Source organism: Anas platyrhynchos, chromosome Z (assembly GCF_047663525.1).
Source record: "Anas platyrhynchos isolate ZD024472 breed Pekin duck chromosome Z, IASCAAS_PekinDuck_T2T, whole genome shotgun sequence".
Taxonomy (NCBI): Eukaryota; Metazoa; Chordata; class Aves; order Anseriformes; family Anatidae; genus Anas; species Anas platyrhynchos.
In genome coordinates, this window is record NC_092621.1 from 30907023 (window position 1) to 30934517 (window position 27495).

General features: G+C 35.9%; 1 protein-coding gene across 8 annotated transcripts in view; it reads left to right on the plus strand.

The window, feature by feature from the left end:
* The window catches only part of KDM4C (lysine demethylase 4C), a 275814-nt gene that overhangs the window by 121297 nt on the left and 127022 nt on the right, over positions 1-27495 (plus strand). For all 8 annotated transcript variants that reach the window (XR_011805754.1, XM_038170513.2, XM_038170514.2 and 5 more), the window contains 3 exons: positions 17955-18145; positions 21753-21991; positions 24050-24411. Coding sequence is in view for 7 of the 8 variants with exons in the window: in XM_038170513.2 (XP_038026441.1) it covers positions 17955-18145; positions 21753-21991; positions 24050-24411 (792 nt within the window). In the remaining variant the exon portion in view is untranslated. The remainder of the gene's footprint in view (positions 1-17954; positions 18146-21752; positions 21992-24049; positions 24412-27495) is intronic.

The window sequence follows — 27495 nt, forward strand, 5'->3', positions numbered from 1 at the left end:
ATTCTGTTGGGCAGAAGCTCAACAGCAGTGTGTGCTTACAGCCTGGAAGGGCAACTGCATCCTGGGCTGCATCAACAAAGGGGTGGCCAGCAGGTGGAAGGAGGTGATTGTCTTCCCCCTTCTCTGCCCTTGTGAGGCCCTGCTTAGAGTTCTGCATCCAGGTCTGGATCCCTCAGCACAAGAAGGATGTGGAGCTGTTAAAGTAAGTCCAGGGGAGGGCCACAAAGATGATCAAGGGACTGGAGCACCTCTCCTGTAAAGAAAGGTTGAGAAAGCTGGGGATGTTCAGCCTAAAAAAAGAGCTGGTTCCAGGGAGACCTCATTGCAGCCTTTCAATACTTAAAAGGGGCTTATAAAATCAATGGAGAATTACTTTTTACTCAATGATAGGACAAGGTGGAATGGTTTTAAACTGAAAGAGGGGAGATTTAGATTAGATGTTAGGAGGAAATTCTTCACGGTGACAGTAGTGAGGCACTGGAACAGGATACCCAGAGAAGCTGTGGATGCCCCATCCCTGGAGGTGTTCAAGGCCAGGTTTGGCAAAGCCCTGGGTAACCTCATCTAGTGTGTGGCGTCCCTCTCTACAGCAGGGGGGTTGGAAGCAGGTGATCTTTAAAGTCCCTTCCAAGCCAAGCTATTATGCAATTTCAAGACACGATACTAAATAGTATTGGTCTCAGCATGGACCCTTTATGGACAGTGCACATTATTAGTTTCCACTTCTATGTTGAGCCATTTACTATAGTTACTATAGTTTATTATACTAGTTGGATGTGGCTGTCATGACAATTCTTTATTCATCTAACAGTCCATCCATCAGACCTACATGTATGACCTAACTTCCTGGCGAGAATGCAGGGAATTTTGTTAGAGACCTTACAGAAGTACAGGTAGATGACCTGTATCAGCAGCTCTTCCTTTGTCCACTACTGCAGTCCCTCCATTGTAGAAGGCCACTGGATTAGTAAGTCGCAATGTGCCTTTGGGTTCTGCTGTTCTTCCCGTCATTAGAATCACTTGATGTTTTTGTTCCTTTAAGCTGGAATATTCCTCATTACTATCCCCAGAAATGGAACAATAATGAAATCACAGCCTGCCTAAAAGCTGTCATTAGAAAACACGAAAAGTAAATGGTGGATGTTTAAATAGATGATCTTTAGTACTTAAAATATACTTATTTTTCTTTTTCCTTTTTTTCCTTTTCTTTTCCAATTCCCCTTGTAATCAGTCTGAAAGAAGTAAAAATTAAAAGAAATAATCCTCACAATCCTGGCCTCATTTGGTAGGTACCTATCAGAAGAAGTTGGTTATGAAAATTGCGGTGGTAATTGCTGTTCTTTTGTTAGATGATCTGTTTCATTCCACTCGATACTGTGCTTAAGAGTGCAAGAGTTTGATAGGGCTTTGTAGCAGTTTATGACAGTTGACATCCTGCTGAAGAATGTTATCCTCAAAAAAAATTGCAAAAATACAGAAAAAAATACAATGGATTTCTTGTATTCCTTTGTATGCAATAATGAAGAATATGGAAGTGTGCATGGTGCCTTTTCAGAGCATACAGGGTGGAAGAGATAGTATTTCATGTTTCCCAAAAATTGGTTTTAAAGAGGCATGCATCTTGTTTTAAGAAATTCCTTGCTGTTCTTTTTCACATAATGCAAAAATTTCACATGTGCTTCTGATGAATTTGGATTAAAAACCCAATGTTTTTAATCTATGTTTCAGTTTTTATTTAGAATTATTTTTTTTTTACCTAAGTTGTTTTCTATTTGTGTCTCTTGAATGCAGTTTTACTTTCCTCTTAATCTAATTATGTTCACAAAGCACCTTTTTTGATGGTGCATCCACTGAAAGTGAACAGAAGCTGAAGAAACTATTTGTTTTCTCAGAAGACAATTTTGAAGACAACTTATCAAAGACTGTAATTCACTGTTCCTTTATCTTCTCTGTCATGATTTCTTGATTGTGCAAGCCTTGAGATTAAATTACTAGTTATGTTCGACTAGGATTGGTTACAGTTGTAAAGAGCATCAAGCAACCTTACTCCTTCTGTGTCATGTCCTCCCCTGAGGCAGGTTTAATGTTCACTGCATGTGTCTATTAAGCATTAATTCTTTAACTGTATTTTAGTGGGAGAGAGCAATATGGTATGTTCCGATACAAGAATCTTAATTCCTAGACAAACATATGGCATAGAATTATCTACTTAAAGATGGAACAATCTGATAATTTGGTAGAGTGACATCTGCACAATAAAACAAGATGCTGATCACACTGGAAAAGTAAACGCAAAAGTTTTATACTAACTATTCTGACATCATCAGAAAGCCATTATCATTTCTCCATGGAATGTTAAAATTTAATGATCTAATTTGGTCTTATCACATGCAATATAAATAAAAAATAACCCTATTAAGTATTCAGAGACCCATGCTGAACACAAAACTTTTTAAGTGCTGTTTTCTAGAATTTCAACTTAAAGCACTTATGTATGGCTAACAGGGAATAAGGAAAAATGTTAGGTGAAAAATAAAAATTCCATGGTCATTTCCATCCTTTACTGAAGATATTTACATATTCTGTTTTATTCCCCTCATAGTTTAATTTCTTTTGCTGGTCCTGCTACTAAATCAGCAAGATACGTAATTTGACATCAGTCTTTACTTTTGGGAATAATCATGTTAATGCAAGAACATAATTAGAGCTTTTGCCTGAATCAAATGAGAGTGATGATACTTTGAGGGCAATATGAAGAGTATTCATGTTTGAATACCAGACTTGAACTTAGAGGGGAAGCTCCTTTGAATCAGAGTGGAATGAAAATGCCAAGAACTTTGGATGCTGCATTGGACTTGAACTCAACAGTATTTGTAGAGCTGGATTCGTAATCACAACAGATACAGAATGTAAATGTTAGATATTCAGTAAACAAAAAAAAGTTCTATTAAAACTGATGGAAATGGGTAACAAATTGTGATTGTTTAGGTTGGCTACTACATTAAAGTAGTTGTCTTTAACAGGGATGTTTTAACCGTCTGCTGCTTAGTGAGGAAACTTACCTTTTAGAGTTTAAGGACATAGTAGGGTTTGCGCTGCTCATAGCATTACAGTTTTGAAATACTGAGGCCATATCAAATGTGTTTCATGTACAGTTAGAACAGTTAAGACTTTTTCTTATTGATCTTTTGTTCTGTACTTTCAAACCTGTTCTTTTCCAGTTCAATTTTCTGTGTCAAACAGCCAAAAAACAGCTTTTGCATATCTTAACGGACAGCTACTGCTGTTCATGTTTTTCTTTCTGAATATACTTATGAATGGATAATGTATTTATGTGGGTTTTCTTCTTTACAGTTAATAGATCATAATAGGAAGGTATTTTTTGAAGGCATAAATAAAAAAACTGCATATACTGATTTCCTTTTACACAACTATATTTACAGCCCTTTTTTTGTGACTGTATAAAGCATACAGATGTGTTCTTCTGAAACCAGAAATACAGTTGGCCAGAATGAGGTAGAATTATCTTAGATTGTTTCTTTTACTACCTGCCAGCCTATGGAACTGATACCAGGTTTTTTATGACAGATTGCAGGCTAGCTGCAAGTGTGGATGCAATGTCTCATAGAAATGTATGGGACTGTTGGAAGTTAATACAGAGTTGATGTAGAAATCGTTTTCTCTCTTTGGACAGGTTCTGTCTGATTAATAGACTTTTCACAGATTAAAAAGCCACCAGGATATCATACAAGACCATTTGTTCGGTCTTATCAATTCTCTCTCTGCCAAACGCAGACATTCTGTAAAGGCTTTTCCGAGTGAAAAGCATGTACATAATATTGTTTTGCATGAAGTGTAAGCAAGATATTTCTCTGAAGTTAAAGCCTTTAAATTTCAATAGCAGTTTTATTTATTTTAGGTGGAATAATTGTATTTTTTAGAGTAGAATAAAATCAGTAAAATAATACATTTTTTGGCCTGTAAGTAAAATCCGCAGTAATGTGAACTCCATGTATAAAGTCTTTTGTCTGTTTGATTAAGCCAAATATTAAGGAAGTGGTAGCATCTGAATCACAGTATTTTTGTTTTTATGCTCACCTAAACCCCTTAGTTAAAAATATTCATATTTAATATCCCAGATGAGCTGATTATGAAGAAGTAAAGCTGATTACCTGATTATCTTGAAATCGTCAAGTAGCTACTTGTAATGAACTCTTCATCTTAATTTTGGGGCCAAGGGAACTGGACATACTTTTTGGTTTAGCTATAGAAGCTTCATTAGTTTATATTAGATGGTGTGACTACAAAAGTTCTTTATCTCCCTGCAGTATTGTGGGTAAAATATCTCCTATTCATTTGGCAGAAAAATTCAATAACAAGCACATCATATTGTCATTCTCTCATGAGTAGAATCCTGATCTTTTGTCAAAATGCAGGGAACAATTGGCTGATGGCAGTTCTGATTGCTTTAGAAAGTAATTACGAAAGAAGGCATATAGACCTTAAATGATCCTTTTATCTTCTACAGCCATCCAAAATAAAGAATGATGAAAATGACATGTATTCTTTATTGCATTCTGTTTAATAATAAGAATAATAAAAAGCAAAAGGAAAAATACTAAACTAAGCATACAGTGTGATAAGGGCAAAATTGTCATAACATAGTATGATGCCTTTTGAATCTACTTGCTACAAATGATCAGTTCACAAAAAACATTTTTGTGAAATTCCTCCAAGTCAAACCCCCAAGCTAGAGGATATTGTAAGGCTTCCATCTTCACTTTCATAGCCTTTTGCCCAGTCCATATTACAAAAATGTTTGTGGAAACTTGCCAGTAAGCACATACATTTAATTGTCTGCAAATTTAAAAATACTAAAGCATAGTAAAGTGGTGGTAGTTTAAGCACACTTGCCATGTCAGGAATCATCCTTGGCAAACTAATGCAGACAGTAGTATTTTGAACATGTCTCCTCAAGCTGTTAGCACTGAGGAGTTGTGATGGTATAAATTAGTATAAACAGGTTAATCATGTAGTCTTCCAGCCAAGACAGTAATGATACATGCTTTGCAACCACACAAATCTTTGGTAGTACTAACTTCCCAACTTGAGGGAATAGCTGGAGGATCTTCTGCGTGTGTATGAGTGTGGAAAAAGACCATGCATGCGTGTGACTTTCTTTTATCTGTTCTCTGTGGATAGTTGTACAGGTCTGGGTTTTGAAATTCTTTAGTTCTGGACATTAGTCCAGTATTGCATAGCAATAATGCATTCCTATCTAATGCAGCACAAAGTCAATCTCAGAATAATATCTTTTTTTTTTGTTGTTTGTTTCTTTTTCAAATTTGTCTAATATTGTTGTCTGTGTAGTTTTTGATACTACCAGACATGTCCTGAATCAAGTAATTTGACCATCTTGCATAGTTCTGAATATGGTATTAGAAAGTCCGTGTTTTTATTCCAGGTAATACTGATACTTGGATATATTACCTCTATTAAGCTTTTGTAAGATAAAGGGCTAATGGATTGAGAGCACTCCTGTAACAGACTGGCTTAATAAAATGTATTGAACCAAAGACATGGGAAACAATATGGATAGTTAGTAAAGGGCTTTCAATTTCTGATTTAATGACTCTTAGTGCTCCCCACTGATTTCTGTGTAGCAGCTTCATATTCATTCTTACCTATTATAACGCTTGGTGGTACTTAGTGTTCTGTAAATCATTTTCTTTTATGAGTTGTTGAACGTGTAAACAGATTAAATAGATGTATTTTTTTACCATTCTCTGAAAACCTTGACCACCATTGGAATGGGATTGTTGGATCTTTTTAAGGAACATTCTTGCCTTATATCCATAATTGTCAGCATCTTAACCATGATCAGTAGGGCAATAAAACCACTTTGGGGATTAGTGAACTAATGTTTATTTTCCCAACTGTACGGCATGGTTAGTTGTCTGAAGCAAGAGGAATGTTAGTCATCATATTCTATCAAGTACTTCATTTGATTATCATTCTTTTAGAAACTGTAAACCAGAAAACCTTACATTGTCCAGATCACTATGCCTTAATTTCTGTCTTTGCTTTAGTGGAAGGGAATTCTCTTGGCTTTGAATTTTTATTTATTTTTATTTTTTTTTAGGAGTTTAAATTGAATTCAATCTCTGTTTACACTGAGCCTTTCTGTTTATCTATTTTTTGTTTGTTTGTTTTGTTTTGGTAACTCATATTTTCCAGGAAGGAGTTCAGTTTTCCATGACTATTGTGAGATGTTTCTCCAGGATCTTTAATGACAATGATGTATTTGTTGATAAGCTAGTACTTGCTAGAAGGGTCTTTGTTTCACATCAGTGAGTGTTGGTTTTTTTTCTGTGTGTGTGTGTGTGTTTTTTTTCCTGTATGACAGCCTTAGTCAACAGAAACATATTCAGTTTCTTCCAAAAATGTCTAGGGGTTGTTTAACCCTATTTTGAATGCGTACTTCATGCAATGAGTTTTCCTTTGGTTCAGCTACTCTTTCTTTGTTGTGGCAGGTAAAATATGTGATACTCTGGTTCCTCTCTTTTGGCTCTTACATTTTTGCAAGTTGTATATTTGAGTAATTTGAATAGTTGAATGTTGCTCAACTTGCCAGTTGAGTACCCTGCTAGGATTTGAGGAGTGTGGTTCATACGCCTACAAGATGTTTTGTGTGAAGAACATGTCGATGTCTGAATAGAAAAAATTTGATGGGCTTTCCATACAGCTTGTATATATTAGAGGAGAAAGTCAGAGAGGGTTCTGCTGTTTCTGCCTTGGTGTCATTTTATGTCCACCTCCTTGCTTACTTTTCCAAACCCAGACAACCAGTGTCACAAATTCTGTGTTTTCAATGTATTAACACAACTTCAATATCAGCCATATTGTTTCAAGTGGAAAAAAAAAATGTTCTGAAATGTTCTGTTTATGGAGGGTGCCCTGCTTGTCCTTGAAAAGAAGACTTTAAACTTTTTTTTTTAAACTTTAAAGTAATAAGGTAGGGGGAAAAGGAAAACATTGTATAAAAGCCTTCTAAGATATTGGTATAAGACAATTACTGAACAGGTTATATTTGGAAGCAGGTATCAATGTTCCTGTGCCTGGGGGGAAATTTCAAACAAATTTAAGATTCTAAATTGTTTTCTTACAGTGCTGCTTCACAGTTTGCAAGGATAAGTGGGCTAGAAGTGTGCCTGCTGGATGAATTCCCCAAAAGATAAGAAATTTTGTTTTTGCAGGATCAAAGCTGTTTTTGTTAGAAATGAAGGTTTTAATATTTAAATACAATATCTATCTATCTATATAATAAAATTCTCATCCGGAAGCAGTTTATTTATTTATTTATTTGTAATCAGATTGTAAATTGTTTCATGTTCTGGCAATATTACTTCAAGAATTTCAAGTGGCAAGAGAAATGTATTAATTAGAAGATACTAGGCAACGTTGTTTATGGCATGCCATTGTTAAATAAGATTTTTGTTATTGCTAGGGTGTTTGAGTTGTTAGAGCCCAATAAATAGAACAGAACCACTAAAAATACCATATTCATCAGACTTTTAATACCTGAAAATTTTGTCATCTGTCCTTACTTGAATGCTGCGCAATGCAATGCCATCAAGTATGAATTTTTGTGTGCCAGATTAAACTGAAGCTGTAGCCACAAATAATACCTTCTTACTTAGTAATTCTGTTTCTGTTTGATGTATAACAAATCCTTCCTGCATAGTTGATCAACCAAAATATTCTTCTCTTATTCTTTAACTCGTGGTAGTGCTGAAAGGAAGTTTTCATGACATTGAAAAACTAATACTGAGAACAAATTAATGATGAGTAGTGAGCTAGAAAGATCATTGCCTGCGTATCTAATCATTGATTAGGTTTAGACTTCTAGTAGGGATTTTTGTGGAAAAATGCTCATATGGCATGTAGAGATGCTAAAACCTACGCAAATATAACCTAGAAGTTACTTAGGACACCATTTAATGCACAATTAATTCAGCCATTAACTCTTCTGACTTTAAAAGATTTGAAGGTAGCTAGCTGTTTGCAATGATGCTTAAAGGACAATTCTTTAAGGCTACACTGCATGTATAGAAGTTTGTTCTAATTGGATGCTTTTTGTTTGCATTGTTTCTGACAGGATTTCTTTTTATTTTTGCTTTTTTTCTTTTAATCGCAATAGTCACAATGCTCTATTGTTTAATTGATATGGATGTAAACGATGATAGAATGCAGGATATCTAGTATTTTTTTCCTTAGCATCTTTTATTAAGAAGTAAGCTACATAAATAGATAACAGATCACTGGAAATTATTTGAATTTTATTTTACTACCTATTCCAATGCATGGTAGGATCATATCATTATCTTTTTTCATTAATGTTTTTGTGCCCTCTTTTCATTCTGCTCTCTCTGATAGAATTGGGATTGTTATGGAGAGCATTGAAATAAATGTGTTTTTAAGACACATGGGAAAATCATTCTCTTTTCCTCTCTTCAGTTTAGAAATAAAATACACCATTTGGAGCTGGGAACTGAAAATAAAATATATTCAAGTCTCAGTTCTAACTGTGGCTTGCCACGTGACCTTGACAAACAAGCCTGTCTTTATTCTGGTTTATTTTTTTATTGTCAGGAAGAAACATTAATATTTGCAAAGCATTCTGGAATTGCTGGATGGTGCATGGAACTGCAGATTTCTTCATTATCTTTTGGAAGGCATATAGGTTTGCTAAATATTGTTCTGCTGTGCAGGAGTACAAATTATTTTTTTCCTTTTTTTTTTTTTTTTTTGACATAAACTCAATTTAAGAATCATATTGGCTAAAAATTTTTTTACTGTTTTACTCAGCCTGCTATTTGACACAGCATTTACAGATGCTGCAAAACCTATGTCTAACAGATTTGAGGAATCTAATCTTGAAAAACAGAGCCAAGCTATCACAGCTATTTATTATTTACCTTAGAGAAACTTAATGAATATAATGGTGCTTTACATGCTTCACGTCAGACATGACCACAGCTATTCTCTCTAATAGGAATTTCATTGCTGTCTTCTCCTTCCTCCTAGCAGAAATCACTACGTACTGTGATTTAACAGTAATTAATTTGCTGTTTTAAATATCTCTTAATACAGTATTCTAGATGCTAATAGGTGAAATCTGAGAAGATGTATCTTTATTATGACATCTTAGAACATCTTTAAAATGTTTAGGAAAAAGTTGCTTTCTAAACTTAAAAAAATATATGTTTTTATTAATATAAGAGAGAGTCATCTACCCTATTTTTCTGTGTTGTGCTTCAGAAGCAACATTGTTGACTGTCGAAAAGTGTTAAGGCTTTAGATGAGTCTTAGCATTTAATTTTCAATGTGATCTGCCTGTGAATGTTGTCAGATGTACATGCAACTATAATTATTCATAGTGGCAGGTAGTTCTGGAGCTCTCTAAAATTTGAATCACTGTTAAAAATACTCATCTGTTCATATCACTGTGTATCTTCAAATATTGTCAAATCTTAAAATGATTTAAAAAACAAAAATCTGAAATTCCAGACAAAATTTGACTTACTGGAACAACTAGTGACTATAATAGTCATATACAGATATATTAATTGTGTTAGGAAATGGTCTTAAACCATCCAGTGGAGGTAGCAGTTTATTTTAGCCAATAAACCCCCTAGGATAGCAGGAAAAGTTCTTATTATTACCTGGCTTGTATACTAATGTCAGGTGCATATATGTGTCAGACTTCTCAGACCTCCCTCAAATATGCAATATGTGGAGTACTAATCTGAGTGTTTCCCCAGGTGGAATTGATAAAGAATCAATTTTCTTTAGAGTTTATTGGGAATAGAGCACTTAATTACTAGACTTACCATTTTACTGACTTCTTACATATAGTGTGTTACGACTCTTGCTTTGCTGTAACTACAGAGCTAAGGATATAGAATCACAGAATCAGAGGGGAGGGACACCTCCCACCAGACCAGGTTGCTCAAAGTGAGGAATTTGGTCTTAATATCTAATCTAAATCTACCTTTTTTTTTTAGTTAAAAGCCGTTATTCCTTGTCCTATCAATGCACTCCCTGACAAAGAGTCCTTCTCCTTCTTTCTTGTAGTGTATGTATATATATTATACATATCTAAGTGTTAGGAATTTCTGTGCATGGGTCATTTGGGTATTCCTTTTTTATACATGATAGTAGTAAATTTTCTGAACATAAATCCATGATAATGGATTGCCCAGAGAAATTGTGGACATCCCATACCTGGAGGTATTCATGGCCAGGTTGGATGGGGCCCTGGAAAACCTGATCTAGTGGGTGGCATCTTTGCCCCTGGCAGGGGGATTGGAACTGGATGGTCTTTAAGGACCCTTCCAACCCAAACCATTCTGTGATTCTGTGATCATGTCTGTTGAATTTGTATAATGAAGATTGGAAACAACATTGTAGTGCACCTGCTTTAGCTACCCCACAAATACAGTTTATTGTTTATAGTACAATGTATAGTATGTAAATAATATTGCACAGACTGTGTTCATATGTAAAGAGGTATTTTGTATAATTCTGTTCTTCTACAGATATAAGCTAATTATTTGCAGTAATTTTTATCTTCAATGGGTCAGAATTCTTCCTGTTTAAAATACAGACATTGTGGGGTAGTTAAAGTTAGTGGTTAGTTGCCTTTATCTTCTGGATCTGAGGAAACGTATTCCAAATGTAAAAGGAAGGGAAACAGTGCAGAGTAAGAGAAGGATGGTGTGAGGGCAGTGACACACAGCAGAGGGAGACTTCAGGCAAAGGGTTTCTGTAGGCGTTGGGAATGGACAGAGAAGTGAATCTTACAAAGAGAGGATAATAATTTTGGAAATAGAGAATAAAAAGCTAATGAGTAAATCTTCCAAGAGTAGAGTCAGGAAATATAGTAGTAAAGGATTTACAGTAATAAGAAACACAAAGGTAGTATAGTTGTGGAAGCTTGATTACATTTCCCCTATGTTTAAAAGAAAACAAAACACAACATCAGAGAACCTTAAACAGGCATCATTCCACTGTTTTAGTTGTACTTGAAAGGGTTGAACCTTGTTGGCAATGATGCTTAGTTTTCACTGCACCCAACATGACAGTACTGCAACAATCCTTCTTTTGTCCCCAGAAAATTAGATAGGTGGGTGTAAAAACTCAAAACGTAAGAATGCTGGCCTGTGTGTTAATCTGTTTTTCTGGATGACAACTTGAAAGTAGAGTTCCAGATAGCCTGTACAATTACTGAAGCTATAATTATATAAACCTCCTTCCCTCCTCTTTCTGTATGTAGAAATACCTTTGTCCTCACCTTACACCTATCTTCAGCAAGTGCCTCAGATCACAGGCTGGTGTTTAACTTCCATTTTGAGTTTCATTGGTCATCTCATCTGCAGGCCTAGCTCATACTTTATTTAGTCATTTCTGGGTTATGAAAGATAAGAAAGAGTATCATTAGAAGGGCAGTAGTGGCAGGTAAGACAAGGAAAAAGGAAGGCTAGGAGGTGGTGAGGTGGGGCTTTTAAAAAGAGAGAGGCTTCCTTCAGTGGTTTCCTGGCAGTCTTTCTGTTGTCAGGGCTTCGGTGGAATGCTGATACTATGGAGGAAAACTGATGTATTTTTGCAATGGCTTCTGACACCAGTGGAATCAATTCTACGTTTTTTATATTTTTAATATTAGTTGTTTTTTGTGTGTGTGTGTAGGAACATATAGGTGGCATTATGTGTAAGTGGAAAATAAATTGGAAATAGGAATCAAGAAAAAAGCATAGTTTGTAACACACTATTTAAATACTGAACCCTTTTTAAAATATTGCAGGCTGTTTACTAATGCACAAATGAATACAAATAATGATTTTATTAGAAATATTTTGTTCTCTTATTTACCTAAATCATCATGGAATGTATAAAAATAAACTTAGAGAAAGTAGTGATTTGAATTTGTATTTTTGTTGATGACTGGATGTGACACAGAACTGAGCATATTCCCTGTTACTTAACCAAGGATGGTTTGCTTTATCACAGTTTGCACAGATGGCTAACTGATACCAAAGGTTTCTGCAGTGGTGCCTACAAGTTGCCAGAAGGTCAGTGTGAAAACATATCACTGACTGGTTCTATAGCACAGAACAATCGCTACTAGGATTTATTAAATGCAGTCTTCCAAGCAAGCAATACCTGTCCAGCACTTGTTCTACATATACAGGTAGTCCACAGGAAGCAGCTCTAGTTGCAGCACCAATAAACTGAAGTTTATCAAAATATCATTTATATGTTTTTTGGAACATTATTCATTTAAGGTACTGCAAGGTGAGTAGCTTACAGGAGGTGAAAGAGTCTGTTAGAAGTGCAGCTGAAGTTGAGATGGGAAGATGAATATAAAATCAAGAAAATGTATCTAACAAATACATTGTTGCATATGTACCTTGAAGAAAGCTTTAATCATTATAAACACTTCAAAAAAGTATGTGAAAAAAATGTGATGCAAGAAATACCTCAATTAGATTATTTTCAGAGTATGTTTTTGGATTGGGATTTATATAGGATATAAAGGTTACTTTCCTCATTCTGCTTATGTGTTAGTTTGTTACATGATTTGTAGATATCCATTCTCCTTTTACAAAGAAGAGAATTTTTCTTGATTTCTCTTGACTGTTATTCTCAGACGTGTTGTCCCCCCGGTATATAGAATTAAGATTTTACCTACAGCATTCAAATTACAGCACTTTTTATATATATATCTGTATAGATCTATATCTATCTGTCTATCTATCTTTCTATATACTATATGTGTATATATATATATATATATATATATACATGTGTGTATATGTATATATATAGATCTATAGATCTATCTATATCTATATATCTATATATAGATATGTATATATTTTTTTTCCCTGAAAGGATTACACAAAGTAAAGGAATAAATCTAGCCTAAGAATGAGCTATCATTCTTTAAATTAATAAGTTGGGTGAATTTTAAATAAAGTAGATTTCAGTTGTAATGAAAATCACATTTTAATTAAGAAAATGCTACACTAAGTATGAAATGTTACAGTGCAATGTTCAACAACTTCCTGCTACTTAAGCTTAATATGTTAAATATTATAACACACCTCACCTTCTTCTAGTCAAATGATATAAATTGTCTATTTACTTTCTGCTGCAGTAAAATACAACCTCTACAGCATTAATATTTTTGATAGTTTAAAAAATCCCATATGGTTCTGTTTGAGAGAGTTTAATATTAATGGAAGATGTTAGACCCTTAAGATGTGTACTTGATTCTTAATGACATAAAATGTTTTAAGAGCTTTTTTTGAGGTACTAGTGTAGATGTTAGTAAGTCAAAATACTGCTGGTCAAAACATGAATCTTGCTATTATCTTAGTAAGAACAATTAGGGGAAAAATCCCCCTATTTTAAAAAGTGTTTGATTCTGTGTTAAATATGCATAAAAATCTACAAGCTTGGTGTATTCATTTCAAATTGTTTGCATTAGAGCCCCAAATGAGAAGAACTTAATTTTTTAAATACAAAAGTTACTCTTTTTCCATTCACAAATAACATTTATTTGGAAAAAAAAATATTTTGGCTGAGCATGTCTCTCCAAGGTAATTTACACTCATTACAAATATATATCATGTTTGGTTATACCATTTAGTTACGGTGCTGATACATTTTTTTTCCGATTCAGTGTTTGCAGTTACTAATAAAAGTCATTTGAATTGCTTACCTCCAAGCTGTGTCTTTATGAGAGAATAAATAATAATAGTATTAATGATTATGTTGGAAATGTTAATTGTAAGGCCAAAAGACTGAGAGAGGGTTCTGGTCCCTTAATTTCTCCGATTGTCGTACTAATCTTTGGTTGAAGAATATATATCAGACTGATTATACTGAATATAGGAAATAACTCCTTGCATTGAATAGAATGGGATCTGAACCAACATAGCTGCATGTTACGTGCATTTTTTGTGTAGTGAGCATACATTATCGGTGAATAACAGTGGATCTACAGGAAGGGCTGTGTTAGGTATACTGATGATCTCTCACTTCTATCAATGCATTTCAGTCTTGACCAGGATGTTCTAAACTTACTCATTTTGTCATTCTCTTGTGAATCTGCCATCAAACAGCTGCCAAATGATGGAGGTAACTCCTATAGCACTTACACTGGTAGACAGTGGCCTGGGACAAATTACATTTGTGCGCTTACTGGGGTGGATTATTGTTCTTTTTGTTATTTTATAGAAATAATGACTTGTATTTTTTTTTCTATTTTTTCTGATTGTATGATTTTACTAGTCTAGCAACTTTGATTTCACATTTACTCTTAAAAATATTACACGTTTCTAAAATTGTCATCCGTTAATGTACTATAGTGAGTGTTTTAGTGGCATGTCCCTGTGCCTATGTCCCTAGAGACTTCTCCATCAGAATGACATTTAGTTTTGCTTTGGAGAGAGAAGCTTTCACTCACCTTTTTGTCTCTGAAGCAGGAAGCCATGTAACTGTCAGCTCTAAGTCAGTCAAATGGGACATGAGAAAAGACTGTTGCCCCCTCAAGAAGAACCCAAGAAACACTCCTCCAAATTATTTATCAAAGCCACCATTTTTTCTTTTTTTTTTTTTTCTTTTTTTTTTTTCTCCTGACATAATTTAGGGAAAAATTGCAGAAATGGTTTTCAGATCATAACTGCTTTCACTGTGTAATATGATACCTCCAAATATTTACAGCTTTTAGTGCTTAGAAGGTTGTTTTCTGTGTTTCCTGTATTTTCAGGCTAGCAATAGTAGAGTTGAGCATGATGGCCACTTCTCTTTAACTTTTTACTCAGAGGTCTGTGTTTTTAGAAGTTTAAAAACTTCTATAAAAAATCAATGGTATTCCTAGTATCTGATTGCTCTTTTTAAATCACTTGAAGTAATACTGTTAGAAACTGGTGGAAATTAATCAAACCTTACTGAAAGACAGAAATTCTGTGCGTCATTTGGACATTATTTTAAGTCTTTTCATATGTTATTATCGTAGAATCATAGAATACATCATAGAATGTATTTTTTCTTGATGATTTTTTTCTTTTGACTTAAACGATAGCTTTTTTTTTTCCAGACTGCGAGAAGCCTTGATGTCTAACAGCAAAACCAGTAATCCTTTTAATTTCTACTTAACAAAACATTTCTAATCTGTGTGTAGAAATTTTGTCTTGAAATTGAAAGGATTTTATGTGTAAATAAAGAGAAAATGGAGTATCTCTTGTCCTATGTTACAAATTCTATTTTTAAAAGTGAAAAATAATATAGTGGACTGTATCTGCATCTTTCCACTGTCCAAATATCTCAATTCCTTTCCTGTTACTGCTCATTGTGACTGATTAGGGTACTTTATGAATGAGACTGTGTTTCAAATAATGTTAAGTCTTTTTGCAGAATGTGTGTATATGTACATGTATACAAGTTATTTGAAAAAAGAATATTCTAGGCAGATACTCTTGGTTAAAAACTGTCATAAGATGCAGCTTCTTAAAGCTACAACTTCATTTTTTTTTCTTCTTTCTACTCAATCTTCCATTAGAGGGTAGTATTATGAAAAACTGATGTTGGCATTTGGATGAGTTACTACAGCCTTCTTGTTAGGTGAACGTAGGACTTAATTAACAGTCAAATTGTAAACATATGAATTAAATAAAATGTAATTTTAAACTGATGTCAGATTCTGCTAAATCCATAACTGATGTCAGATTCTGCTAAATCCATGTCTATTGCAGTGGTAGTAACTCTGCCTTTACAGCAAAAATCAGGTTGCTGTGTAGTTCTGTTATCTGTATGTAGTCAGAGGAGTTGAGAAAGTTTTCTTCTGACATCTTTTGAAGTAGGGTTTTGATGCTAGCTTTTGAGATTGGCACAGGGCTTCACAATAGCTGTGTGAGTCCCTACATATGTTACTGCAGTAGTGGTAAAATTCATTGGGACAGTGCTGTGATTTGTTCTGATTACCATAGTCAGGTAGGATATGATAGGAGATGTGTGGAATGAAGCTGTGATGATAGCATCAAATATGGATATGGCATACCTCATCTCATTTTGTGACCCTGGAGACTCTAGGCATCGTTGTTTGGAAACTCACTCCAGTTTGAGTTCAAAATGTGGAGGAAACCATCCAGTGGAAAATGTCATACATAATAAACATCATTAATGCATATGTAATGAACATCATGTAAATTCAGAAATGTGCAATGGAACTATGCATTTAATAATAATAATAATAAAGTATTCCAAAGTCAGAAAGAAGAATGAAATTACTGTCTGAAGAAAGAAGACAATATCCCTTTGGCATAAGTTTCAAATAATGAAATAGTAAGTTTACTTGCACGCTTAAGATTAGAAAGTTGGTCAATAAAATTGTTCTACCTGGAGATTGGGCCTCATATGACGTTAAATAAAAAATAATTCCTTGTGGTGGCTGAAATTTGTTATTTTTAATGACTGTGTTTGCAGCGACTTTCCATGAAGTCATTACTGTATTATTTCAGTGCTGATCTAGCTTTTGCCTTCATGTTTTCCTATTTAACCTTTTTTTGAAGATTCTGAAAACGAAGCAAGCAATTTAATAATTCTCAGATTCCTTGTGTACATTTTACTGCTTATACTTTCAGAGTGGAAGAAGGGTAGATTAGAAATGATAGGAGGAAAGAGCAGGCAAGGGAATTGGCATCTAGCACACAGAAAGCATCCATTCTATCGAATGCTAGCATTCAGTCACAAGTGTTTCAATTTTTCTATGAGTAAACACCCTCCTTGTTTTACCACCCCTTTTAAACCAACTGTGGCAGACGTATGCATTTACCATTTTTTTGTATATACCTGTTTACCTGAAATAAAACATCATCTCAGTTTTGCCCCTTAACAGAGTCATTTAGCTAAAGCACTAAGTTTTTAAAATGTTTTTCCACTTAAGAATCTCTTCTTTTAGCCAGTCAACTTGTTTTTAATTTGAATAGTTTAGCTACCACAGGCATATTGTTTTATTTATTGCAGTCTCCTAATAAGTAGGTATTTTGGAGTATTAGGTATAGTTTTAAAATCATCTGTTAGCATTTCCAGTATTTCCATGAAGAATCCTATGGATTTTCACAATCATTGTGCAGTGTTAACTCAGTTACTCTAGAATATGCCACTCGTGCAGAATTTGTAAAGGAAAGCAGTATAAAAATAGTTTGGTCAGGGACGAAAACAAAGTTGATGATGGAAGTCCTGCATGAGATTTTAGGGTGGACATTGCACAGAAAGGCAGATTACAGGTTCATAACACTCCTCAGGGCTGTAAAACATAATGTTCCAAAGTGTCTACTCCCCTCTCTTGTTTGTCCTTTTCTCTTTGTAGGAAAACCTGAATAAAACTGAAACTTGGTATGGTACTTGTGTGCATTTCCTACTTGTCAAATTTCTTTTATTAAGAAGTATAAAAGTTAGAACTCTATAAATGCCTGCAAAGGCCTTTGGGACAGGTGGATACAACATGCATAATTTTAAGAAAATTATGATTCTACTGAAGATAACGTGCAGTCTCTGGGTTCAACATATTATGCTTAAAATTATCAAGAACAGTTTACAGAAGAAATGCTATAATTTATTTTTGGTCTTAATTTTAAGAGTTAATAAAACAATGGAGTGTCCATAAGTACCTGTTGTGGAATCCTGGAATGTCACGTATGTTGAGATAGCACCTTCTCTTGAACACTCCTTACCTTCAGAAGAAGTGAGGAAGATGGAAAAGAGAAAAGTTTTGATTAAAGTAAAGTTGGCTTTCACACGTGGGATTTTTATTCTGGATTTTCTTTACTGCAAACTGTGGCACATTACATAACTTGTCACTTAAACATTCCTCTATTCTCTTGCAGTGCACATGCAGGAAAGACATGGTAACAATATCCATGGACATTTTTGTGAAGAAGTTTCAACCAGACAGATACCAGCTGTGGAAACAAGGCAAAGATTTATATATCATAGATCATACAAAACCTACTCCTGAATCAACACCTGAAGTAAAGATCTGGCAGCAAAGAAGAAAGAAAAAGAAGCTTCCCAAGAGGTATTTGTTTCTTTATCCTTCATTTAGTTGTTTTCAATCTGAAGTCAGTTTCCTTTTTGTTTCCTCAGTGCTCCTTTCTCCAAATTCTATTTTAATTAATTTACGTAAAGTGTTTTTTTTTTTGCTTTGTTAAGGTGGATGTGGGGACAAGTAAAGTCTTTCAAAGTAACTAAGTGAAAAGTTCATTCGTAGCTTACAAGTTATATACATAGCTGAAGTGAATGAGTATGGAGATCATCAAAATGCATTCCAGTGTGGTGTTTAGAATCCTTCTTTAGTAAAGACTATTACCGAAAATTTTTCAATGGATGGTTGCCATTGTTTCTAGTTACTTCTGCAAACAAAAGACAGAAGAGACGTCTCCTCACAGTTGGGATGGAGATTAAATTGGAAAAACATGTCATGAAGCTATGGCAGAATCCCAACAGCTGTGTTTAGTCTCTAGCATCAGCCTTAGTCCTCACTGCCATCTAGCTCCATGGAGATATCACTGCTTATTTGGCAGACTCAAAGTGTAGCAGCCAAAACCCTTTTGCATCTACCACAGGCCAACGAGAGACCAGAATTTGGCATAACGAGAGTCTAAATCCCAGTTATTTATGCTGACACCACTAACAAAAATAGGAGAATAAAGTTTCAGCTTGTCAGTTGAAGCTGTCAAATACTATTAAAGCAGTTTCATAGCAGGATATGTTTCCTTCATGCATGCATGATGTTTGTTTGTTTGTTTTTTTTTGTTTTTTTTCTACATTGCACAAATTTTATTTGTGCACTATTGCTTTCATATTTTGATTTTACTTAACATGACCTTTATGGATTTTCTTTTTCATTATCTAACAAAAATCTACTCAGCTTCCAGCCTAGATTGTACTGTTTTATTGGTATCTAGTTTCTGGGGAGAGAGGCATGCTGGGTTAAAAATACTGTTAAGACCTCTTTCCTCCTTCAAATTGCTTTACAACATAATTACCTTTCTGTCTTGCTCTTAAACTGGGAATTCTTCATTTTCTTTGTGAATGAATGTGTTTCTTGAAGAAGACAGTAGGCTTGCATAAGAAGCAGTGTGGCCAGCAAGGCGAGGGAAGTGATTGTCCCCCTGTACTCGGCTCTGGTGAGGCTGCACCTCAAGTACTGTGTTCAGTTTTGGGCCCCTCACTACAAGAAGGACATGGAGGTGCTCAAGCAAGTCCAGAGAAGGGCAATGAAGCTGGTGAGGGGTCTGGAGAACAAGTCCTACGAGGAGCAGCTGAGGGAGCTGGGCTTGTTCAGCCTGGAGAAAAGGAGGCTCAGGGGCGACCTTATTGCTCTCTAGAGGTACCTTAAAGGAGACTGTAGCGAGGTGGGGGTTGGCCTGTTCTCCCATGTGCCTGGTGACAGGATGAGGGGGAACAGACTAAAGTTGTGCCAGGGGTTGGATATTAGGAAGAACGTCTTTACTGAGAGGGTTGTGAGGATTTGGAATGGGCTGCCCAGGGAAGTGGTGGAGTCACCATCCCTGGAGGTCATTAAAAGATGCTTAGATGTAGAGATTAGTGATATGGTTTAGTGGAGGACTTGTTAGTGTTAGGTCAGAGGTTGGACTCGATGATCTTGAGGTCTCTTCCAACCTAGACAATTCTGTGATTCTGTGAAAATCAAACGCTAAGGAAGAGAATCAGTTCCAATTGTAGAGGAAAAACATAGTTGAAGACATTGGGTTTGTTCTGGGGTTTCTAATAATACATGTAATTTGTGGGATAGAATTGAGTTCTTGAAGACATCTGGTGAAGAAGCTGGAACAGCCAGTTTCTTAATGCATGGATAGTACTAACTGAAACAGAGAGTGAGAGAGAGAAATTTTATTGATTAGGTAATTTCACTTGTAGTAAATTTCACTGTACAGCGTAACTGCAAGTTTACACTCCAATGCAGTTTTAACTAAAAGACTTAAACAATGTATTGAAAGTTTTAGCATGGGAACACATGGTGTGATTTCATGCACTGAGCTGAGCTAATAAACACAATTCCCATGCTTCTTAATTCTTCAGTTGGCTTTTATTCAGCCGTGGTAACAATGCATATTGTGAAGGGAGGATGAAATGTTTACTCAGCTTAATTTCTACTGTAATGTGTTGATTGGCAAGGGGGTTGGAACTAGGTGATCTATGAGGTCCCTTCCAACCCAAGCTATTCTATGATTCTATGATTGAAATTCTGATCATTTTGATTATGAGGATAATGCATGTTCCAAAAGAGGGAAAACAGAAGAAATACCATGTATGGGAATTTTCATGAACATAGTGACATGCAGAGCTTAAGTTTGATGTTTGTGGCTGAAATACTTTGCTACAGTAGAACTGCATGTAAACAGTAATTAGGCTGGCTGTTGTGGATGGATGGCCATGTGTCATACTTGGGCAAATATTTTGGAATTACTGTTTTGTAGAAATACTATTTCTAATATTGCTTTGTAGAGATTGTGTTGAAATGTGTACATTAGATGACACATGATAAAAGGGAAGGGGTAACAAAATATTTTTTCTGGAGGTGTTTAGAGTCCAAGTTCTTGCTGTAGTTGGGAATTAATCACTACTGTGTCATCAGTTTTGGAACCTGATGTGTGATTTGTGGTTCACAAACTTGTGAAGGAGGGGAGGTCTTAGTTGGATATTAGGATAAATTTGTTTACTTAAAGAGTTTTGTGGCATTGGAATAGATTGCCCAGGGAAGTGGTTGAGTCTCCATCCCTGGAGGTCTTCAAGAAACGTGTAGATGTAGAACTTAGTAGCATGGTTTAGTGGTGGGCTTGTCAGTTCTAGGTTAAAGGTTGGGCTAGATGATCTCAGAGGTCTTTTCCAACCTGAACAAATCTATGATTCTATGAAGCAGGTAAACATCATCTTCTCCTGTATTACATAGTTGAATTTGAAACTGGACTCCAGTCTCCTGTTACCCTTACCTTGAGCACATAAATAACAAACCAGTTTCTCAAAGTGGCTGATATATCTCTTGCTTCAGCGTCTTTCTTCTGATTCCGAGGGTGCATAAACTCTATACTATTTCAACTTTTATTTTTAAAAAGCATTATCAAATGCATTGTTTGATACAATAGCCATTCAAAATATTTGGTGACTAGAATTTTTTATTTATTCAGATGCTTGTTTATGTTAATATGTGTATAAAAATGTATATGGTATGTAAACAGACCACATTTTATAAGGGTATTCAGACTACAATTGTACTGGCATTAGTGTTTGGAAATATGACCTGGTTTTAGTGCATTTGAGAATGTTTTGTCTTCATTACTTTCATAAGGGTTAGTCTCTTTCATGTTCAAAAAAAAGAGTTAATCGAAAAGCTAGTCTGGATGCTCATTAAGTAATAGTTAAGGTTATTTTACAATTTAAGTTTTGTCATAGAATACTGATAAAAGGTTAGAAGGTCAAATTGAATCGTTAACCTATCCCATAATAAATTGTAAACACCATCTCAATACAAAAAGATGAAAAATTCTCTCTTTTTTTTCCTTCTGTCTTTAAGCAGGTGAAAGGGACATATATATATTGGTAGACATTTTATCTTATCCAAGACAGACATTCTACTCTGACAGCAGTATCTCTTATAACAGCTTACAGCACAACAGATCTCGATCTAAAAAGCTTAAAACTCCAGAGGACAAGAGACTGTCTGCTGTGGCAACTGATGCAGAAATCATAGCGACTGAAGCAACTGCTGATGACTTCAAGGTCAATGAAAAACAAGAAGAAAAAGTGAGACGACTAAGTGCAGGAGTGCCTTCTGGGGAAGAAGAAAACAGTGGTAGAATGCAGCTGGATCAGGTGTTATTGGATAATGCCAAGGGTGCAGGTGAGATAAGGACTGATGGTTTTTCACATCTAAGTTGTACGCTATTGATACTCTAATGTTATAAATTAGTGGACATTAGAGCAATGTACACCCCTAAGTAGCATACTAAAAATATGTACTTACAAAGTTATTCAGAGAAGATTGATTCAATAAGAGTGAATGACCAAATTAATATTCTGAACTGAGAGTAGTATCAGATAAATTGTTTTAGTTGAGTGTGCAAAGAGGATGATTCTTTTAAATTATACTTCTTCAATTGACTGACAGGCTATACAAAAAAAAAAGTGGTAAGTGATATGGAAACAACTCTTAATAATGCAAACATTATAGAGCATATATGCTTCCAATATGCTACATGTATTTTCATCAGTAATACTGCATATTAGAAGTGGTCATACTTGTGCAAAAAATGCTCTGAGACTGAAGAGTTGTAATTTTCCCTTGTTTTGTCTGATAATGTAAGTTACAAAGGCTTTTTCAAGTCAAGGATGCTTCTTTTTTTTTCCCCCACAATGATTTTATAATTTTGTGTTTGGTCTGTTCTGGAACTTATTTCTTCTGTTACCATTGAATTTCATTGTAATTAAGGTATAGTTTCACATTCTTGTTCAGAAAGGGAAACTACAGTCTTAACTTCAGGTTTGGGAGCAGTCCCACAGATTTAAAATTTGGTTGTATATTTAGACACTCTTTCTGTGTTTTTGAATGGTATTAGTTTTGTTGGAGGTGGTAAAAACCAGGACTGAACCTCATAAAGATACCAAAGTGCTAATTCCAAACTGGAAGCTGAGAATTTCTTTCTTAAATTTAGGTGTTGCTGTATTTTAAAGCCCCCCCCCCCCCCCCCCCCTTTTTTTTTTTGAAGCTGTTCCTTTACAGCTTCCTCCAGCTTTATCAGAGGTTTGGAGTGTTCATGGCCACTGAGAAGCTAGTGTTATTTAGATACCTGACTTCATGTGCTCCTTGACAAGAGAAGGAAAAGCAGAGAAGAGTAGAGCACTGTCCTTCCCTTTGTGCTATTGAGGGGTGGTGCCTAGACCTTTGTAGAGGAAAAGGCCTTTTTAGATATGACACTAGAAGCGCCAGTATTCACATAGGAGCCAGTGGTTTGTCCTGTGTCATCTCCATCTAGTACAGTCATTATGCTACATAAGGGCAGTAGTCTTCATACACAGAGGTTCTGTTTTGGTATCAGATGGGCTTTATATTACTAAATTTCATAAACACTTGACCCGACAAAGTCATTTTTCAGAAAGGCTCATTCATATAACCACTGTAAAGAAATGTACTTCAGAGACCATTTTCTGTAATGCCTTGGAAGGGCTGCTGAACTAGTATTCACTGTGATATGTGGCAATAGAGTTCTTTAAAAGCATGTTTTTTGGGTCAGCTCTCCAGCCTATTGTGTCTGGAAAACAACCTAGAAAATATGGAAACGTGTTGAAACATCCACAGATAAAGAATTTCAACAAAATCCACAAATTCACCCTTCAGCATCACTGAAATATAGAATTATGGTAATTGCTGAACTCTAAATTTATGCTAATTGCCTTTCATTTTTAGACCAGCGCTGTTGTTTTCAGAATATTCTTGGTATCTATTTGAAATATATTTTCCTAATTATAAACCATTAGTTGATGTTTATTTTCATTTGCGAAACTGGCATAATAGGTATAAATAAAGTTCAATATACCAACCTTTTATATATATATATATATATATATATATATATATATTTGATTATTTTTTTTCCAACCAGTATAAAGTGCATGTGGGCTGTCAGACTAAACAAATATTGATTATTTTGAATGACTTAAAACTGTTGTAATTCAAACACAAAATACCCATTAAAAAATTAAAGCTGTATTTCACACTCCAAACTCAAAATTTTACATTGAATATATTCTGCAGTCAAACCTGTACTCCACTTTTTTGCATGTCCTTCTAACACCTACTTTTTTGTGTGTCTCCTTAATGAGGAGCTGTTTGTATTGTTTTGAAATGAAATACACTAATAGAAAGTGAGATTTATTAACAAATCATATTTTTGATCCACAGGAAGCATCCTTTCAGAATCATTTTCCAGTCCTGCTCCTACACTAGAGAAAACAAAAATCAAAGATGAAGATGGAGCAGATTCCAATGACTCTGTCATTACATCTGAAGATTCAGTGGCCTGTGTGCCCATTTCTGATAACTGTAGAAAAGAAGAGAGTTTGAAATCTCAATATCAGTCTGTGTCACCCATACCATTCAATGAGTCGCAGGAACATACTTCTGAGGTGGAAAACCCAGGTAAAGAGGAAAATGCCTTTATAGAGGATGATGTGAGTGACCTAGAAAGCTGTGGAAGTATCTTGGAACATGGAGAAGTGCCTGTTGCAAAAAAGGATGAAGAAGATGGCATGGAAACATCCAGTGTATGTGAAGCAAATTTCCATCATTATATTAATATATTCCTGATTTAATGAAATGTGAACGAACATGTTCCTAGTCAGAACTGATATCCATATTAAAGCAGTTAAGAATATGCATGATTTTAATCTCATGCTAATTTGAGCATGTTCTGAAGTATTCAGGCAACAGTGGGAATTCAGATCCAAAGCAGAATGTTTTTGGAGCTTACTTGTTGGCGTATTTTTCATCTGATTTTAGATTTCTACTAATCTCATTTTGTATCTGTGAATCTGATCTGTCAGTCACTACTCTCAAGCTATTCCCATGTTCACTGCCTGCCAGTATTAACACAGCTACCAGCTTTAATTATTGCTACTGACCTGAAATACAAATTACACAGAAGCACGGAATGGTTTGAGTTGGAAGGGACCTCTAGAGGTCATCTGGTCCAACCCCCCTGCTCAAGCAGGGACACCTAGAGCAAATATTGCACAGGACCACGTCCAGATGGCTTTTGAGGATCTCCAGTGAGGGAGACTCCACAGCCTCTCTGGACAACCTGCTCCAGTGCTTTGACAGCCACACAGTAGAGAAGTGCTTCCTGATGTTTAGATGGAACCTCTTGTGGTCCTGTTTGTGCCCATTGCCTCTTGTCCTGGCACAGGGCACCACAGAAAACAGCATGGTTCCATCCTCTTTACACCCTCCCTTCAGGTATTTATACACATTGATAAGGTTTGCCCTGAGCCTCCTCTTCTCCAGGCTGAACAGCTCCAGTTCCACCAGCCTTTCCTCATATGAGAGGTGCTCTAGTCCCTTGATCATTGTGGTGGCCTGCTGCTGGAGTCTCTGATATGTCCAGGTCTCTCTTGTGCTAGGGGCCCAGAACTGGACACAGAACTCCATTTGAAGCCTCGTCAATGCCGAGAAGAGTGGAAGGATCACCTGTCTCAACCTGCTGGTGATACTGTGCCTGATGCAGCTGAGAATACCTTTAGCTTTCTTAGCAGCAAGGGCACACTGCTGGCTCATGTTCAGCTTGGTGTCCACCAGGAGTCCCATGTGGTTTTACGCCAAGCTGCTTTCCAGCTGGGTGGCCCCCAGCATGTGCTGGTGCCTGGGGTTGTTCCTCCCCAGGTGCAGGACTCTGCACTTCTCCTTGTTGGACTTCATGAGATTCTTAGCCCACCTCTCCAGCCTTTTGAGGTCCCTCTGAGTGTCTGCACGGCCCTCTGATGAGTCAGCCACTCCCCGTAAGTTTTATGTCAACTGCAATTAGAGACGAGTGCTGTATTTGGTATCATGTACCTATTTTTCAAAAAACGTTTATTTTCTTGACCCTTTCTTATGTGAAAGTATACTTTTCTATGCATTTCTATACATGAAAATATCTGGCAAAAGGGCTGGAGGCATGTCCTATGAGGAGAGGCTGAGGATACTTGGGTTGTCAAGTCTGTAGAAAAGGAGGCTGAAAGCTGACCCCATTGCTCTCTACAAGTGTCTGAGGAGAAGTGAGCTGGAGGTGCTGGTCTCTTCTCCCTGGTCACTAATGACAGGATGTGTGGGAATGGCACAAAGCTATGCTGGGGGAGGGTCAGACTGGATATTAGGAAACATTTCTGTACTGTGAGGGTGGTCAAACATTGAAACAGCCTTCCTGACAGTTGGTGGATGCCCCGAGCCTGTCAGCATTCAAGAAGTGTTTGTACGATGCACTCAATAATATGCTTTAATTTTTAATTAGCCCTGAGAGGTCAGGCAGTTGGACTTGCTGATCTTTGTAGGAGGAACTTCCAGATGAACTAAAATCTTCTATTCTTTCTATTCTGTTGTATTCTACTGCTGTTACTCTGCTCTGAAGGGTGGGCAGCTTTGATTTTAGGAAGCAGATTGAAAAATGAAAAGCTGTAGTGGTAGTCACAGAAGCTAAGTTTGGCAAATTCCCAGTTTGGTAGAGAGAGAGCAAGCAGTCTATACCACCAGATTGCCAGACTTGATGGGAAATAGATTTTGGAGGTGTAAGTAAAATCATACTGACCATTTCACAGGCACAAAGTGTGCACTAATGATTTTTTTTTCTATTTTGGGAGTTTTAATGAATGTGTGTTGGAGATTCTATTAATCTCTTTCAGTGCCTCTCAGCAATTTATGTATCACGTATCACATAAGAGGCTTCAGCTATTCTCCATTATAATTGCTTGCTCTTTCATGTGTTTTTGTTATAACTTCTTGCAAGTGTGTTGCACAAATGCAGTTAAAGAGGTAGAAGAGGTAGATCTTTCCCTTTTTAATTTGTTGGTAACTTCTAGATCATAAACCTGTATGATGCTTTGACCTCATCTTCTTCCCTCTGGTTATCATAGTAAATACTATCTCATTTTGTAATTTCCTTCATACTTAACAGAAGTAATTTTCAACCCTCACAGCATTCAAGGGGCACGTGTGTAACTTGTTGGGTTGCTTTCTAGGTACTGAGGAACAAAGTTAGGTGGTCCATAGAAATCATGTGAGACTGTTCTCAACTTTTTGTCAGTACACTTGTGCTTCTTCTACTCCTGAATCTCCAGTTGTGACCAGCAACTGATTTACTTTGTGATATCCCTCATGGCACCCAAATCTGGAATTGGGAATTCTGCACTTCTGGGGATTGCAGCATTGGCTTTAGTTCTTGAAGCTTGGCTAACTTCAAGCTGAAAGTACATAAGAGTGTTTGAGGGAGAAGTTTCCTTATATCCCAGTGTGCTAATCCTATGTCAGGAGTCTTAGTTTCTTGTCTGAACTCCAGATTATTATTTTTTTTTTAATTTCCAGGATATAGCATTTCCTCAGGTATTTTGTGTTCTGTGACATGAAGTTAATGCATTCTGGGCACATTTACCAAAACACAGCTACATTATATTTCTAGCTCTCCAGAACTGTTCTTTCTCTCAAACATCACCTGAGCAAAACAGGATTTATGCTCTGTAAGTTTGGATGGACTGTGGAAACCTACACCTCAAATAGTTTATGTGTGCAAAAGATTACTTTTTCTTAGTTAGAGATTGTATTTTGCATTAGAGACAAATATTTTATTGTTACACTAAAGGTACTTTGGGTACCCTGGTCAT